Here is a 14298-nt window from a genome sequence, read left to right as displayed (position 1 = left end):
CGATAACTACCCGATACATTCTGGAACACTTCCGGCGTCCGAATATATATATATATATATCAATCTTTACCTCTCAACCATTTCGAGACTCCTCGTCATGCCCGTGATCTCATCCGAGACTCCGAACAACATTCGGTCACCAAATCATATAACTCATATAATACTAAATCGTCATCGAACGTTAAGCGTGCAGACCCTACGGGTTCGAGAACTATGTAGACATGACCGAGACACTTCTCCGGTCAATAACCAATAGCGGAAGCTGGATGCTCATATTGGTTCCTACATATTCTACAAAGATCTTTATCGGTCGAACCGTTATGACAACATACGTTACTCCCTTTGTCATCAGTATGTTACTTGCCCGAGATTCAATCGTCGGTATCTTCATACCTAGTTCAATCTCGTTACCGGCAAGTCTCTTTACTCGTTCCATAATACATCATCCTGCAACTAACTCATTGATCACTTTGCTTGCAAGGCTTCTTATGATGTGTATTACCGAGAGGGCCCAGAGATACCTCTCCGATATTCTGAGTGACAAATCCTAATCTCGATCTATGCCAACCCAACAAACACCTTTGGAGATACCTGTAGAGCATCTTTATAATCACCTAGTTATGTTGTGACGTTTGATAGCGCACAAGGCATTCCTCCGGTATCCGGGAGTTGTATAATCTCATAGTCGAAGGAATATGTATTTGACATGAAGAAAGCAATAGCAATAAAACTGAACGATCAATATGCTAAGCTAACGGATGGGTCATGTCCATCACATCATTCTCATAATGATGTGATCCCGTTATCAAATGACAACTCATGTCCATGGTTAGGAAACCTTAACCATCTTTGATCAATGAGCTAGTCAAGTAGAGGCTCACTAGGGACACAGTGTTTGTCTATGTATTCACACATGTATTAAGGTTTCCGATCAATACAATTCTAGCATGACTAATAAATATTTATCATGAATAAGGAAATATAAAATAAAAACTTTCTTATTGCCTCTAGGGCATATTTCCTTTCGGTGGCTACGACGTGGATGCCAGAGCGGCAGCTCCGGATGGCGGTCCGCATGATTGGCTCTCCGGCGGGCTCCATGTGGTGGTGGTGGCTCTCCCTCTTGGTCGTGTGGGCAATAGGAGGGTAGTAGTGGGTCGCTCGGGCGCTCTCCTTGCCCTTGGCAGTGGCGTCGCCCCTATCCGGACCTGCGGAGCTGAACTCGTTACGCCTGTCTTGAAGACCTCTTGTGGCACGGGCCGGGGGAGCTTCCGAGTGAAAGCTCTGCGCTTTGGCGCCGACGATGGCGACGCTTGTGGGCACCGCTTTCTTCTTAAAGACGTTGTCGTGGTGCTCCTCTTCGTGCCAGGGTTCTGGGTGAAGACCCTTGTCCCTTATGGACTCGGCAGCGGCGACGCTTTACGTCGTTTTTCCTTCTGAAGGCGTTGTCGTGGAGCTTAGGTGTTTAGGGTGCTGTGTGCCGTTGTACTCGGTTTCCCTTTGCTTTCTTTTGCTAGCGTAGTAGTCCTGCGTGATCCGTTTACCAGAGGATCGGCATTATGTGAAAGCTGCCCCACCATCTTGTATTGTTCGGTCGTGTACTTGGTTCGGCGATTGCTTTATGTATAAAGCGGGGCGAAAGCCTTTCGAGGAGGTTTGCGTCGTCCCCATCCATGTACCCTTGGGCAAGCTGGACGATATCGTGGGGCAACGTCGACGTGCTTATGCTCAGCGCCCGCCGGTGCAGGAATGCTTCGTGCGTTTCTCCGGGGAGAGCGTGAAGAATCTGGTGTCGAAGGCGAACGCTGACATGTCTGGATCCGGCACCACCATTTCCTCGCTGCAGGCCATGCTCGCGCACCTGTGGCGCGCGGTGTGCCACGCCAGAGGCTGGCGCCTGAGGAGGAGACGCGGTACGTCCTCCAGGTAGGATGTCGGGGCCGCGTGGACGGCGTGCCGACGGCCTACTCTGGCAACGTGGCCGCGCTCGTCACGGCCGATTTCACTGCCAGCAAGATCCTGGAGAAAGGGCTGGGCCGGGCGGCCTGGCTGCTGAACCGGGTCGTGGCATCGTTCGACGGGGCGTGCGAGTGGGAGGAACTCGCGGCCTGGGCCCGAGAGCCAAGCTTCGGGTTGCCGCCGGCGCTCTCGCGCTGCTGATCATGGGGAACTGTCTGCGGTTCAACGTGTACGGCAACGACTTTGGATGGGGAGCGCCGGTGTCCGTGCGGAGCGGCGCAGGGAACAAGGTGAGCCACAAGAGCGTACGAGGGCGGCGCGGGGAGCATTGCGCTGGAGGTGTACCTCGCCATGGACGCGCTCGCAAGGCTAGTCGCCGACTATGAATTCATGAGCGCCACCATGCCGTGATCTCCGTCTCCTAGGCCGGCCGACCGACCGACCGATGTAAGGGCATGTACAATGGTGGCATATGGATACAGATGTCCCATGACAAAAAGTAGTTTGAGGCACCTATATTTATTTATTTTTCCCCAATGCAAGCTACCACTACTGGGCCTCATTAAAAAAATACTCCCTCCGTTCCTAAATATTTGTCTTTCTAGAGATTTCAACAAGTGACTACATATGGAGAAAAATGAGTGAATCTACACTCTAAAATATGTCTATATACATCCGTATGCGGTAGTCCATTTGAAATCTCTAAAAAAACAAATATTTAGAAACGGAGGGAGTAGAAAATAAATAGTACACATGAATCTCTACTTTTCAGTCCAACCTTTTCAACTTTTGACACTAGACCACATTTTTTCTCTCCAAGCACCCGCCTCCTGCAGAGGATCCCGCTTCCCTATCCGAACCTACTTTACCTGCTATCCGAACCTACATGGCATGCGAGGCATCACCCTGGGGCTATGCATTGTACATGCCCTAACTGTGTAGCTTTAATTCTTGTACTGGTCATGTAATTGATGTCAAGGTTCATAAGGTCACTCAATCATAAGTTCTTTCTTGGCATGTTCAAGCTCATTATTGATCTTTCAATACGCAATAAGTAATAGATTCAAGTTTTTTCATCTCTCTTTCAACTCTTGATAAATCTTATCAAGTTCCTTCGTTTTCTCTTGACTCAGCTCTCACGTGCTTCATTACCCCAAACTTTCTTCTCAGCTGAGCTAATACCACCTCAAGATATATTTTTTATAGCCAAGTCCTTTTTTCCAATTTGCATTGCCTCCTCAAAGCATCTTCTTCCTCTTGCTGCAATTTTCAAGATGCATTTCGGCGGCATATAAAAAGTGCATGAAAGCAATGCCTCGTGTTTTGGACTGATCATGTGGGAGAGTATGGCTCGATACTGGGGAGGCTTAAAAGGTCTTTTTCTCGAGTATTTAACCAAAAACTACCACATTTCACGGACATGTGACGGAAAACTACCACTTTACGTTTTTGTGCGGAAAAATATCAAATTTGTCCTAAACCGTGGCAAAAAACTACCAACTCGCGTAAGCGCTCGCTTCGCCCGCGCTAACCTCGAATCTGACCGGTTGGGCCCGCGAATCAGTTGCCACGCAGGCTAACGGACGGCCGCCGCGCGTTGACGGCCGTTATCGGCCCGTCCGCTGTCGGAACGGCGGCTGTCGGTCGGGTGCGGGTCAAGATCTGATTCGTTCCCCTCTCGCTTCACTCTCTCCCTCCTCTCCCTCTCTCTGAACTAGGTGGTGGCCGCCATGTCGTCGTTGATTTCGGAGGGTGGCGGCGCTGGCGGCGGCGACGCTGGCGGCGGCGACGCTGGCGGCGTTGACACAAGTTTGGACGCTGCTGCCTCGCCCGCGCCTCCACCGATGGCCAGCGGCTCAGTCGATAATTGGTTGGGGAGCACCAGTTTCTCAACGCAGGCTGGCTCGCAGCAGCCGGAGGCACCGCTCTCCCAGTCATCGCCAATGGGTTGCAGGTATGCAAGTATCATCTGCTGGGCCTTTGGTTAGCTGCTTCAATCTGGCAGATTAGTAAGATGTGTTTGTTTCTGTTAGTTGGACAAGTGTAGTAAACTGTATTGCAGTTGTAGCTCAGTCAATTTCAATTCAATTCATGAGCACTTATTTGTGCAGTTTGGCTGACCAGAAGTGGGATATATGGTTTCATTTAGAAGGAAGAAACCCTGTGAAAAGGGGTATAGTTGAGTCAGATATTTCTTTGCTTACTCTACAATCACTCATTGCTAGTGAAGGTTATGGGGAGAGTGATTACATGTACTATGTGAAGGAGGAGGGAATTGGATTTGAAAGAGTAAAGTATTTAGGTAATGAAGCTAGTGTTCATGAAATGTTGGAGTATTTTCATCATGTCAAGGTTGTGAACATAAGGGTTGTGAGAGATGTTGAACCTGGAATTAGTACACAGGCTAATGAGAATTACATGAACACTCAAGAGAGCTGTTGTGTGAAAATGGTTGTGCATAAAGATGATAGAAAGGCTCAGCTTGAGAGGAGCAGGATTCAAAGAGAGGCAGATTTGGACCACTTTGAAGGAGACACTGAAGTGTCTGAATTTTGTTCTGAGCATTCAGTTCATTCAGATGGGAGTGCTGAAGCTGTTCAACAAATGGAAATAGAGTGTGCCTCTGAAGAGGATACAACATTGCAAACTACTGCTATTGTGAAACATGTGAAGAATCCTGGTCCAACTAGCAGATGTCACAATGAGGTAGAGATAAAACGTTTTGAAGATTGGTTTCCTGAAGCAGATGAGTTTTGTTTTGCTGGTGATGCAGGCATAAGTGATGAGGAAGAAGAAGATGAAGTTGAACTACCATACCTCATGAAGAAGCCAAAGACAAAGAGTAGTAAGAAAAAGATGAAGGAAAGGCTATATTTTGACCCCTCAATTCCCAATTCACATTTACTCTTGTGCAAGAGCTTGTGTTTTGATAGTGTTTACCAGTTCAGAGAAGCATTAAGAGATTTTCATATAAGGACTTTGAGGTCTTTTCACTACCACAGGAACACTCCAACAAGAATTATTGTTTGGTGTTCACAGAGAGAGCATGGATGTGAATTTTACATGTGTGCCTCCAGGATAGCTCATGAAAGAACATTTTGCATTAAGAAGTGTAACATGGAGCACACTTGTCCAGCATCAGCAGAGAACACAAAGGTTACTACTAAGTGGCTTTCCAAAGCAGTTGAGCCTTCTCTTAGAGCAGATCCTAGAGCACCTGTGGATTCACTTATTAAAAACAGCAAAGTCAATTTTTCTGTTGATGTATCAAAGAGTGTGGCCTATAGGGCTAGGAGGAAGGCTATTAAGGTTGTACAAGGTGACCAGAAGGAGCAGTACTATAGACTGAGGGACTACCTACAAGCAGTTCTTGATACAAACCCTGGTAGCAGGTGTGTAGTTACAACATTTGAGGACCCAGAAAACCCTGCCCCAACTCCTAGATTTAAATACATGTTCTACTGCTTGTATGCATCAAAGCAAGGATTTCTTAATGGTTGCAGGCCCTTTATAGGTAAATCTATAACTGCATTTTGTTCAAAATATCTTGTTGTAAATTTATGGTAGCTAATTTGGGTATGGATGCAGGGCTTGATGGTTGCTTCATCAAGCTAACTACTGGACAACAAATTCTTGCAGCCACAGGAAGAGATGGCAACAACAACATCTACCCCATAGCCTTTGGTGTGGTTGATAAGGAAGATTCAGAGAGTTGGACATGGTTCCTAACCCAGCTAAGAACAGCATTGGAAGTGGTAGCAAATTTGGAACCTACACCATTATTTCTGACAGGCAAAAGGTATGCACCCTATCTTAGCCAGTAGTTCAGATATATATTGTCATTAGTAGCTTTATTTCTTTTTGTTCATGACCATGGTTATTAATTTACAATCAGGGTCTTCTTAAGGCTATAAATGAGGTGTTCCCTGATTCCCCTCAGAGATACTGCCTCAGGCACGTATATGCAAATTTTCAGTCAGCTGGTTTCAGAGGAGCAGAACTAAAGAAGCTAATAGATCAGGCTAGCTACTCATTCACCAAACATGGCCATGAATTAGCAATGGCAGAGCTTAAAGCAGAGTGTGAGGATGCCTGGAAGTGGCTTAAAAAAATTCCAAAGGAGACTTGGTGTAGGTCTGCAATGGATTACAATTGCAAAACTGATCTTGTTGTGAACAACCTTAGTGAGGTTTTCAACAAAATGATCCTTGATGTTAGGGCCAAACCAATTAGGACTATGTTTGAAGGAATTAGGACTAAGCAGATGATCAAAAGGCAGAAGACTAGGGAAAAAACAGAGAACAGCAGGTGGATGATCACACCCAACTATTCAGAGAAACTAGAGGAGAATAAGAAATATGCCAAATTTTGTGAGGCACATAGGGCTGGTCCTGACATCTGGCAAGTGTCTAGTGCTGAAAATCAGTATTGTGTGAACATAGCTACTAAATCATGTGACTGCAGGAGGTGGGACATGACAGGTGTGACATGCAGTCATGCAATAGCAGCAATGAGCAAACTTCACATGCACCCAGAGGACTATGTGCATGAATTTTTCAAAAAACCACTATATATTGAAGCATACAAAGACATAGTGTACCCTGTCCCTGGTCCTGAATTCTGGCCTGACACCCATACTCAGGATATTGAGCCCCCAGTGTTCAAAGAAAAAGCAGGCAAGAAATAGACAGCTAGGAGAAAGGGCCAGTTTGAGGTGCCTGCACCAAAGGACACAAGCAGGATGGGAACAATTACATGCAGCAATTGTGGTCTACAAGGCCACAGATATACAAACTGTGGGAAAGCTCTAAAACCTAGTCTTGAGATGAGAAAGAACTTACATCAGGTCATTCAAAAATGATGCATTCTTTGTTTAATTATTTTAGTTCTGGTCTATTTACTAACTAATTTAATTTTGTCATGCAGGAGAATAGAGAAATTTTTAGGGGTTCCTCTAGTGCTACACATCCACCTCCACAACCACCACCTCAACAGCAAACTTCACAGATGCCAGCATCATCTGCTCCACCTCCTAAAGCAATGAGGAACAGAAAAACAGCAGCAAATAAGAGAGGTTCAACATCAACAGTTTCAGCAGGAGCAGCCAGGTCTTCACCAGCACCTGCAACAGGATCAGCATCAACAAGAGCTCCAAGAGGATCAACATCAACAAGAACATTCAATGCACCAAGAACATCCACTGAAGAACCAGGGATATTGGCAGGCAAGAGGAAGAGGAAACCTCCTAGTAAGTTTGCATCCTATTTCAATGCTAGTGGAAACTATTGAACTCTGTGTCTAAGTTTGTGTTCTGCTACTTAGTTTGAGTGTATGGTACTAAGTTTGTGTTCTGCTACTAAATGTGTGTTGTGCTACTAGCCTGCTTAAATTCAGACATGTGAACTTGTGGACAATGTTGAATGTATGGTTTAGGTGCATTTTGAAATTGTTTTAACTTGTTTTATTTGTTTTACATTGCCATTTAAACAGTTTAGAAGTTACATTGCCATTTACTGCCAAATTCATTTTAGAAAAAAAAATCTGCACAAAAAAAGTCTGGCCTGGGGCTCGAACCCAGGACCATTTGGTTGTAACCATGCGTTCAATACCAATGGGCTAGTGCTTGTGATTTGTTTGACTAGCATCGGCCAAACTTATTATATGTTGTTAGCCGGCAGCGTTGAGTAACACCAGACGTTTCAGATTCTACGGCTTTAATACGTGTCCACCCACCACTCTCTCTGCCCACTCGCCGCTCGCACCGCCCACTCCACTTCCCCCTCTCTCCTGTCGAAATCGCCGCCGACAACCACCCCCACCGCCGTCGCCATGGACTGGCAGCTGGCCATCGAAGCTCTCGCCGGCAACAACCAGGAGATGCGCGCGCAATACAGGGAGATCGGGCGCTGGTTCCCCAGTCTGGCGATGCTGAGGAACCACGCCCACGGCCTCGTGAAGGTGATGACAGCTGCTGAAAAGCAGCGTACCTTCCCTGCCGGTCGCACCATCCCGCCGCCGACCATTCTGCTGTGGGCGATGCGCGAGGTGCAGCTCTCCCCCGACCCCAGGCAGCGCGCCCGATGGTGGATGTACCGCTCATCCACCACGGTGCCGACCGCCGCGGACCACGTCACCAACGCCGTCCTCGCTGTCCCAGCCCCGATCAACAACGCCTACTGGGAGAGGCGCAATCCATGGGTCCTTGGGCCCTCTGACGACTCTGACGGCGAGTCCAGTGACGATGATGAGGACGAGCCCTCTGACGACTCTGACGACGAGGTGGATGAGGTCGTCGTCCTCTCCGGCGGCGAGCCTGGAGTGCAGCTGCTGGCTCCCGTCCTCGACGCCGTGGAGGGGGATAGGAACCTCCCAATCCACGTGGATGCGCTGCCGGAGGTCGCCGATCTCCCAGACGGCGTCGTCGTGAAGCAAGAACAAGATGGCGGCGAGGAAGATGTGCTGGAGCCGGCGCCGGCCAAGAAGAAGAGGGCGGCCGTGACTGCGGTGCGCCACTCCAGCGCCTGCAGAAGCTGAAGAAGGAGGAGTGAAGTGCTGCCTTCAGTTACTTCAGTGCACTAATGTTTAGTTTCGTCAGTCCTGAACTTTCGTAAGTTCAGTAAGTTCCTAGGTTCAGTTTCGTCAGGCACTATCTACTACTAGTTGCTATTTATATTTATGTCAGGCACTATCTACTACTAGTTCCTATCTATGTCAGACTATGAATGGCAGTACTATCTATCTATGTCAGACTATCTATATATGTTACTTGCTACTTGCTACTTACTACATATGTTAAGTTATTTGTCAGACTATCTAAGCTAATTGCTATATATGTTACTTGCTACTTCCAACTATGTCACTACTGTCAGTTATCCACACATGATATATGCAGAGTAAAACAGCCTCATCATAGATAAAACATTCTTACTTACTTAACTTAGCATGAGTACTCACTTAGCATAGTAGGTCTTAACATAATAGTCATTACATCATAGATAAAACCAACTAGTTCTTAAACCATAACAGTACCTCCCTCCCTCATACCATTCTAAAAGCACATGAAACTTTCCCAAAATATACACCTAAGTACCTATCATGCATGACATTCCAAGGCCGGCTATATATATAGGCCTACTAATTACTTAACCCACACACCAACCACTTCACTCATTCATAATTGCCTTGATCCTCTCCAGTTTATCTTTGCTGGCATGCCCAGCCTTGAGCAGATCAGCAATTAGATACTCCAGCTTCTTCTTCTCTTGCCTTAGTAGGTCCCTCTCCCCCTCCACTTCCTTCATGGCCTTCCTCATGTTCTGAATGATATCTGCTTGGCTTTTAAGAATGCACCTTTGCTCCTTGGCAAGCTTCATCTTCTCCATACTTAACTCAATCTTTGCCTGATCCTCAAGTTGTTTCTTCTTCTCATTTAGTTCATTGATTGCCTGACTGGTATAGCCCATGTCATGAGACATCTTGCCATCTTGATAGTCAAATAGCTTGGATACATCTTCCACCAACTGGCTGTAGTTGTTTGACAGGAAATCAATTTCCTTCTGTAGCTTGGCCACCTCTTTCTCATGGGCTTGTTTGTCATTCACCCTTCCCAAGTTCTGCTCATGGTACATGTCCCAAATCCTGGTTAGGCACCTTTGTAGAATCTCTGGCCAAGGACCATCCACCCACTCCACAACCCCACAGTTCACACCTACATCCTACAGAAGCAATTATTTTATAATTAAGCACAAAGCACTAGTAACAATCTTAGTACAGATAACTAAAGTTATAAAGTCATTTCATTTAACTGAAACCCTTTGTTTACATCAATATGCTCTCTGAATTATGCAAACATAATTCTTTCACAGTAAGCACACATCACCTGACTTAGCATCAGAGATAAATTCAGTTAACAGCTATATTTAGCAGTAGATATAAATTCATTTAACTCTGTTCTTTTTCAGTTAACAGCTATATTTAGAAAACACCTAACTAATACATTCAGTTCACAGTACACTAAAGATCTCTGCATATGTATGGCACTTTCAAGTTTCAGTTGTAAACTACAGCACACATCTCTGCACATCACACATCTCTGCACCACATGCTGCACCACACATCTCCAGCAGCAAAACACATCACACATCTCCACCAGCAAAACAAGTTAGCGTTCCAGATTAAATACCTGCTGCATAGGACAACCCAGGAATCGCCTCCCAGTCAAAGCACCTTCAAAAGCCACCATCTTCTTCGGCCTCTGATGATGCATCATGCACGTCGGCTCAGATTCAGTGTAAGAACCACAAAAAGTTGGTTCCACCACACTGTCAGGGGTTTCCTGCAAAAGAAACTTCGAATCAAACCTAAAGCAAATTGGAATCTCCAATTTGGATGAACTAACCCTAACCCTAACTCTGTTCCACCATTATGCACTTACAAAGAGCTGAGGATCCATTGAAACCATGTTCATGTCCTCGTCCGAGCTCTCCTCGTCATTCCAGGATGGCATCCTCAACTTCTACCGGCAGCAATGGCCGCGGCGGCGACGGCGATAGGCTGACCTAGCTAACAGCACCAGGGAGAGGGAGAGGATGAGGACGAGTGAGAGCGAGCGAGGAGGAAGAGACTGAGCGAGTGGCTGAGCTCGCTCTCACTTATTGGACCACCGACAGCCGCCGTTCCGACAGCGGACGGGCCGTTAACGGCCGTCAACGCGCGGCGGCCGTCCATTGCCAGCGTGGCAACTGATTCGCGGGCCCAACCGGTCAGATTCGGGGTTAGCGCGGGCGAAGCGAGCGCTTACGCGAGTTGGTAGTTTTTTGCCACGGTTTAGGACAAATTTGATAGTTTTCCGCACAAAAACGTAAAGTGGTAGTTTTCTGTCACATGTCCGTGAAATGTGGTAGTTTTTGGTTAAATACTCCTTTTTCTCAAATGTCCCAATCATGAACTCTTCAAAACAGTGAGTATTAATAATTCATACGCAAGACTTACTAGTTACTCCTCATGAAAAAGAAACATTGGATAATTCTTCTGCAGGAGGGAGTTTAGGTCACGAAGGTACTGAACTCATTAACAGCCATGGTTAGTTAGTAGAAGGCCTTCTTGTTCTTGTTCTTCTTCCAGTGGTTGAGCAGGTAGGCCACCGCCTCTTCCAGCGGCGCTCTCCGGTTCTCCTTCAGGTTCCACAGCTCACGCACGGGGTACCGGCCGCTCGGGTTGTACTCGTTTATCTCGACAAGGGCCTTCACCACGACGTCGCGCGCCTTCTCGCCCAGCTCTTCCTTTAGGGATTTCAGCTTCTCGTCGTCTTCCTGGAATATTTCCTGCACCATCCAAGAATGCCTGTTAGATTTTGGGTCAGACTGGCATCTGCTTTCTGTAGAAAACAGATCGGTAAGGCAAAGTGTTACAGGTGGGATATTATGTTCACACATTTGAAGCAATTAGTTGACAGCCAGATAATCACACAACATTTCCATTATTGGAAATAGGCTTCACTCAGCACTGCAACACATTCAGTTGTGGTCCAAACGATACCGATGTTTAACTCTTTTTTTTTCGACGGTTGAAAAAATTCATGGTGATGATGCACAAGCACAAACATGCAAGCAGCTGCATCAAACCAGGCCAGAAAAGAACACCCCAAGATGTATACATTTTCCTCCTATGGGATCAGTATATTATTGGAAGCCAAGGTTTACCTTTTCCTCTCCATCAACAACAATAACTTTGAAAACATTCCAATCTGGATTGCCGATCTCATTTTCCCATTTTGAGCAGTGAATTGCCAACTGCTCTCCAAAATCAGCTTTTGCAAATTTCCCCTTGCATGCAGCACAAAAAGCCTTTTTATCAAGCTCACCCATTCTTTTGACTCCGATAGTGGATCGAGTTCCTGATGCTTCTTTTATAAGGCCCTACATACATAGCGAGTAATTCGTTAGCGGAGAATGATGGCTTGGTATATTAATTAGGCATGAGAACAGATAGCAAACTAATCATGACTTGCTAAGAATTGCAAAACACATACTCCCTCTGTCCGAAAAAGCTTGTCCTAAGCTTGTCCCTCAAATGGATGTATCTAGCACCAGTGCTAGATACATCCATTTAAGAGACAAGCTTTTTCGGACGGAGGTAGTACCTCTATAAGTTCTTTCTTGGCTTCTTGAAGCTCATCATTGATCCTTCGCTCCGCAACAATAAGTGCCTCGTTAGCAGAATTGATAGCTTCAAGCTGTTCATCTTTTTCTCTCAGCTTTTCAGAAATCTTATCGATTTCCTTTGCTGTGTCTGCCTCGGCTCGCTTGTGCTTCATTACCTCTAACTTTACCCTCAACTGTGCTATTTCCATCTCAAGATTCTGCTTACAAGTCAAGTCCTTTTCCAGTTTGATTTGCTTCCTGAAAACATCTTCTTCGTCTTGCTGCAATTTTCAAGCAGTGAAACAATGCATCTTAGGCACACACCAGACACAAAAAAATGCAGGAAAAACATACCTCATATTTCTCAACAAGCTGCGTGACCTCTTTGCACCAATTCTTCTGCTTTAGGGCTGCTAAGTCGAGACGAACGTTCTCGTTTTTACTCTGTGACAGTTTTGAACAGAATGCATAAGTTCAGATTGAGTTACAACAGAAGGTAAACTTTTATTATTATTATTTACTAGCCTTAATTGGGAACAGCAAATAGTACCGGAGAAGACAAGTAAAATCACCTTTTCTTTCTCTGCTTCGGCTGTTGCTCTGTCAATACTAATACCTTTTCTAGCCAACTTATCATGTTGCTGCTTATGGATTTCTTGTCTCCTGATTTCCAATTCCTGTTGCAACCTTAGATTACCTTCACGTATTTTCCTGGAATTCCTTCGGGCGTCTTGCTGCATCTGTCTTATCTCTGGCCATCAAAGGGGAAAAGGAACTCAGTAAGTTCAGTGAGCACAATGATGATTTTATTGCTGCGAATATATATCATTAAGTATATATGCAATAATATTCTGCAGAAACACATGGCAACAAAACTTATGTCCATACTCTTATTATGTTCCTCGACCAACCGATCTTTTTCCTTCTTAATCAACTCAAGTTTCAACTCGTTTTGTCTGTTCTTCAGATACATTTCTTGCATACGTTTGTTCCTCTCGTCCATTCGGCGATTAAAATGAGCTATATGCCGGGCAGTTCCCTCGCGTTGTAGCTCACCAATACTTTTCAGAACTCCAGCTTTCCTCAGATGCTCACCTACTGTGCCAGGAGAGTTATAATCATCAGATGTTGCAAGCCATCCGTAAAGATCATCCTTTCTACAGTTCCGCATGTTCCAGTCAGTCTTGCTGTAATGCTCCGCCATGAAATGGTTCTCAAAAGCTATTGCATCCTTCAGTCCATCCAAGTCTTCGGCGAACCTGATGATGGAGTGATCAGTCTGGCCCTCGGTGTCGAAAACAATAGTGACTTCACGGGGTTTGAACCGCGATAGCTGTGATCTTAACCTATCCTCATTCTCCCTGACACAATCTATATCCTTCAGATCATTTGGTAGATTAACCAGAATACCGGTCCACGGGCACACGTACTTGACCTCTTCATTCTTAGGAGGCTTATGCTCGATGATGGCGAGCTGCGACGGTGGCTTGAGGGAGATGCCCAGATCATTCTTCAGATACTCAGCGAGTGCTAGGTGTCCTGCCCTCTCCATAGGCTTGCGCTTCGAAGCAACCCCTATTCCTGAGGCGTGCTGCAGAAGGTCCTTGCCGTTGTAATCCTGCTTCTTTTTTCCTAAGCAGAAGGGGCACCGCAGGGCCTTCTCGCCGTACCGCACTCTCATTTTTCCGGACCGCAGTTGGGCGTACATCTTGTCCTTGTACTCGTCGATCTCCGAGTCGCTGATGTCGGATTCTTCTCCGGAGCTGTGTCCCATTGGCATTGGGGTTGGGATGTAGAGAGATGAATGAAAATGCCCCGAGGATGAGCACAAGATTAAGAGCAAGCAGTCAGTGCTATCAGATGACTTGAAGTGATTCATATTGGTAAGATGTTTTGGATATTTCAATATGGGCGACGACATACGGCTTGAAACGAGTGAACAAACACACTAAAGCGCGTGTCCATATGCATCCGATTCAGAAGAAAAAAGTTAGAACATCTTGTGGTATTTGTGAACGGGGGGAGTAGTAATCAGGAAAACGAGAAACGGAAGTCAAAATCGTGAAATGATGAGAGAAAATCAAGCAAGCAAAAGCATATCCAAGGTGTCCATGAATGAATAATAAGAAAGGACAGCTAGGCGCGTGCAGTGTGTGGGGTGGGGGGGTCTAGTTTTTCTTGGTCGCCCTTGGTGTGT

At 45.9% G+C, this 14298-nt stretch overlaps 1 protein-coding gene and 2 pseudogenes across 1 annotated transcript; 1 reads left to right on the top strand and 2 right to left on the bottom strand.

Moving 5' to 3' along the window:
- LOC123097124 (uncharacterized acetyltransferase At3g50280-like) overlaps positions 1 to 2370 on the top strand; it is a 20926-nt pseudogene extending 18556 nt beyond the window's left edge.
- A 6624-nt stretch (positions 2371 to 8994) lies between these two features.
- LOC123100518 (uncharacterized) lies at positions 8995 to 10558 on the bottom strand. Its single transcript, XM_044522438.1, has 3 exons — positions 10394 to 10558; positions 10142 to 10294; positions 8995 to 9674 (listed from the first exon to the last, which is right to left on the bottom strand). The coding sequence occupies exons 1-3, from the start codon at positions 10463 to 10465 to the stop codon at positions 9123 to 9125; spliced, it is 777 nt and encodes a 258-aa protein (XP_044378373.1). The 5' UTR covers positions 10466 to 10558; the 3' UTR covers positions 8995 to 9122.
- A 487-nt stretch (positions 10559 to 11045) lies between these two features.
- On the bottom strand, positions 11046 to 13881 carry LOC123097123 (protein INVOLVED IN DE NOVO 2-like; annotated as a pseudogene).
- Positions 13882 to 14298: the final 417 nt, after the last annotated feature.

This window comes from Triticum aestivum, chromosome 4D (genome assembly GCF_018294505.1).
Source record: "Triticum aestivum cultivar Chinese Spring chromosome 4D, IWGSC CS RefSeq v2.1, whole genome shotgun sequence".
NCBI lineage: Eukaryota > Viridiplantae > Streptophyta > Magnoliopsida > Poales > Poaceae > Triticum > Triticum aestivum.
The sequence above is the reverse complement of the archived record's forward strand: the minus strand, read 5'-3'. Positions and strand labels throughout refer to the sequence as shown.

What these genes read in the sequence shown, in the direction of transcription:
- LOC123100518 (XM_044522438.1), bottom strand. Translation starts at nt 10,465, where the DNA reads ATGCCATCCTGGAATGACGAGGAGAGCTCGGACGAGGACATGAACATG. An exon ending in CAATGGATCCTCAGCTCTTT is followed by an intron (nt 10,295 to 10,393) that starts GTAAGTGCATAA and finishes TTTCTTTTGCAG; the next exon opens with GAAACCCCTGACAGTGTGGT. An exon ending in TGGGTTGTCCTATGCAGCAG is followed by an intron (nt 9,675 to 10,141) that starts GTATTTAATCTG and finishes TTGCTTCTGTAG; the next exon opens with GATGTAGGTGTGAACTGTGG.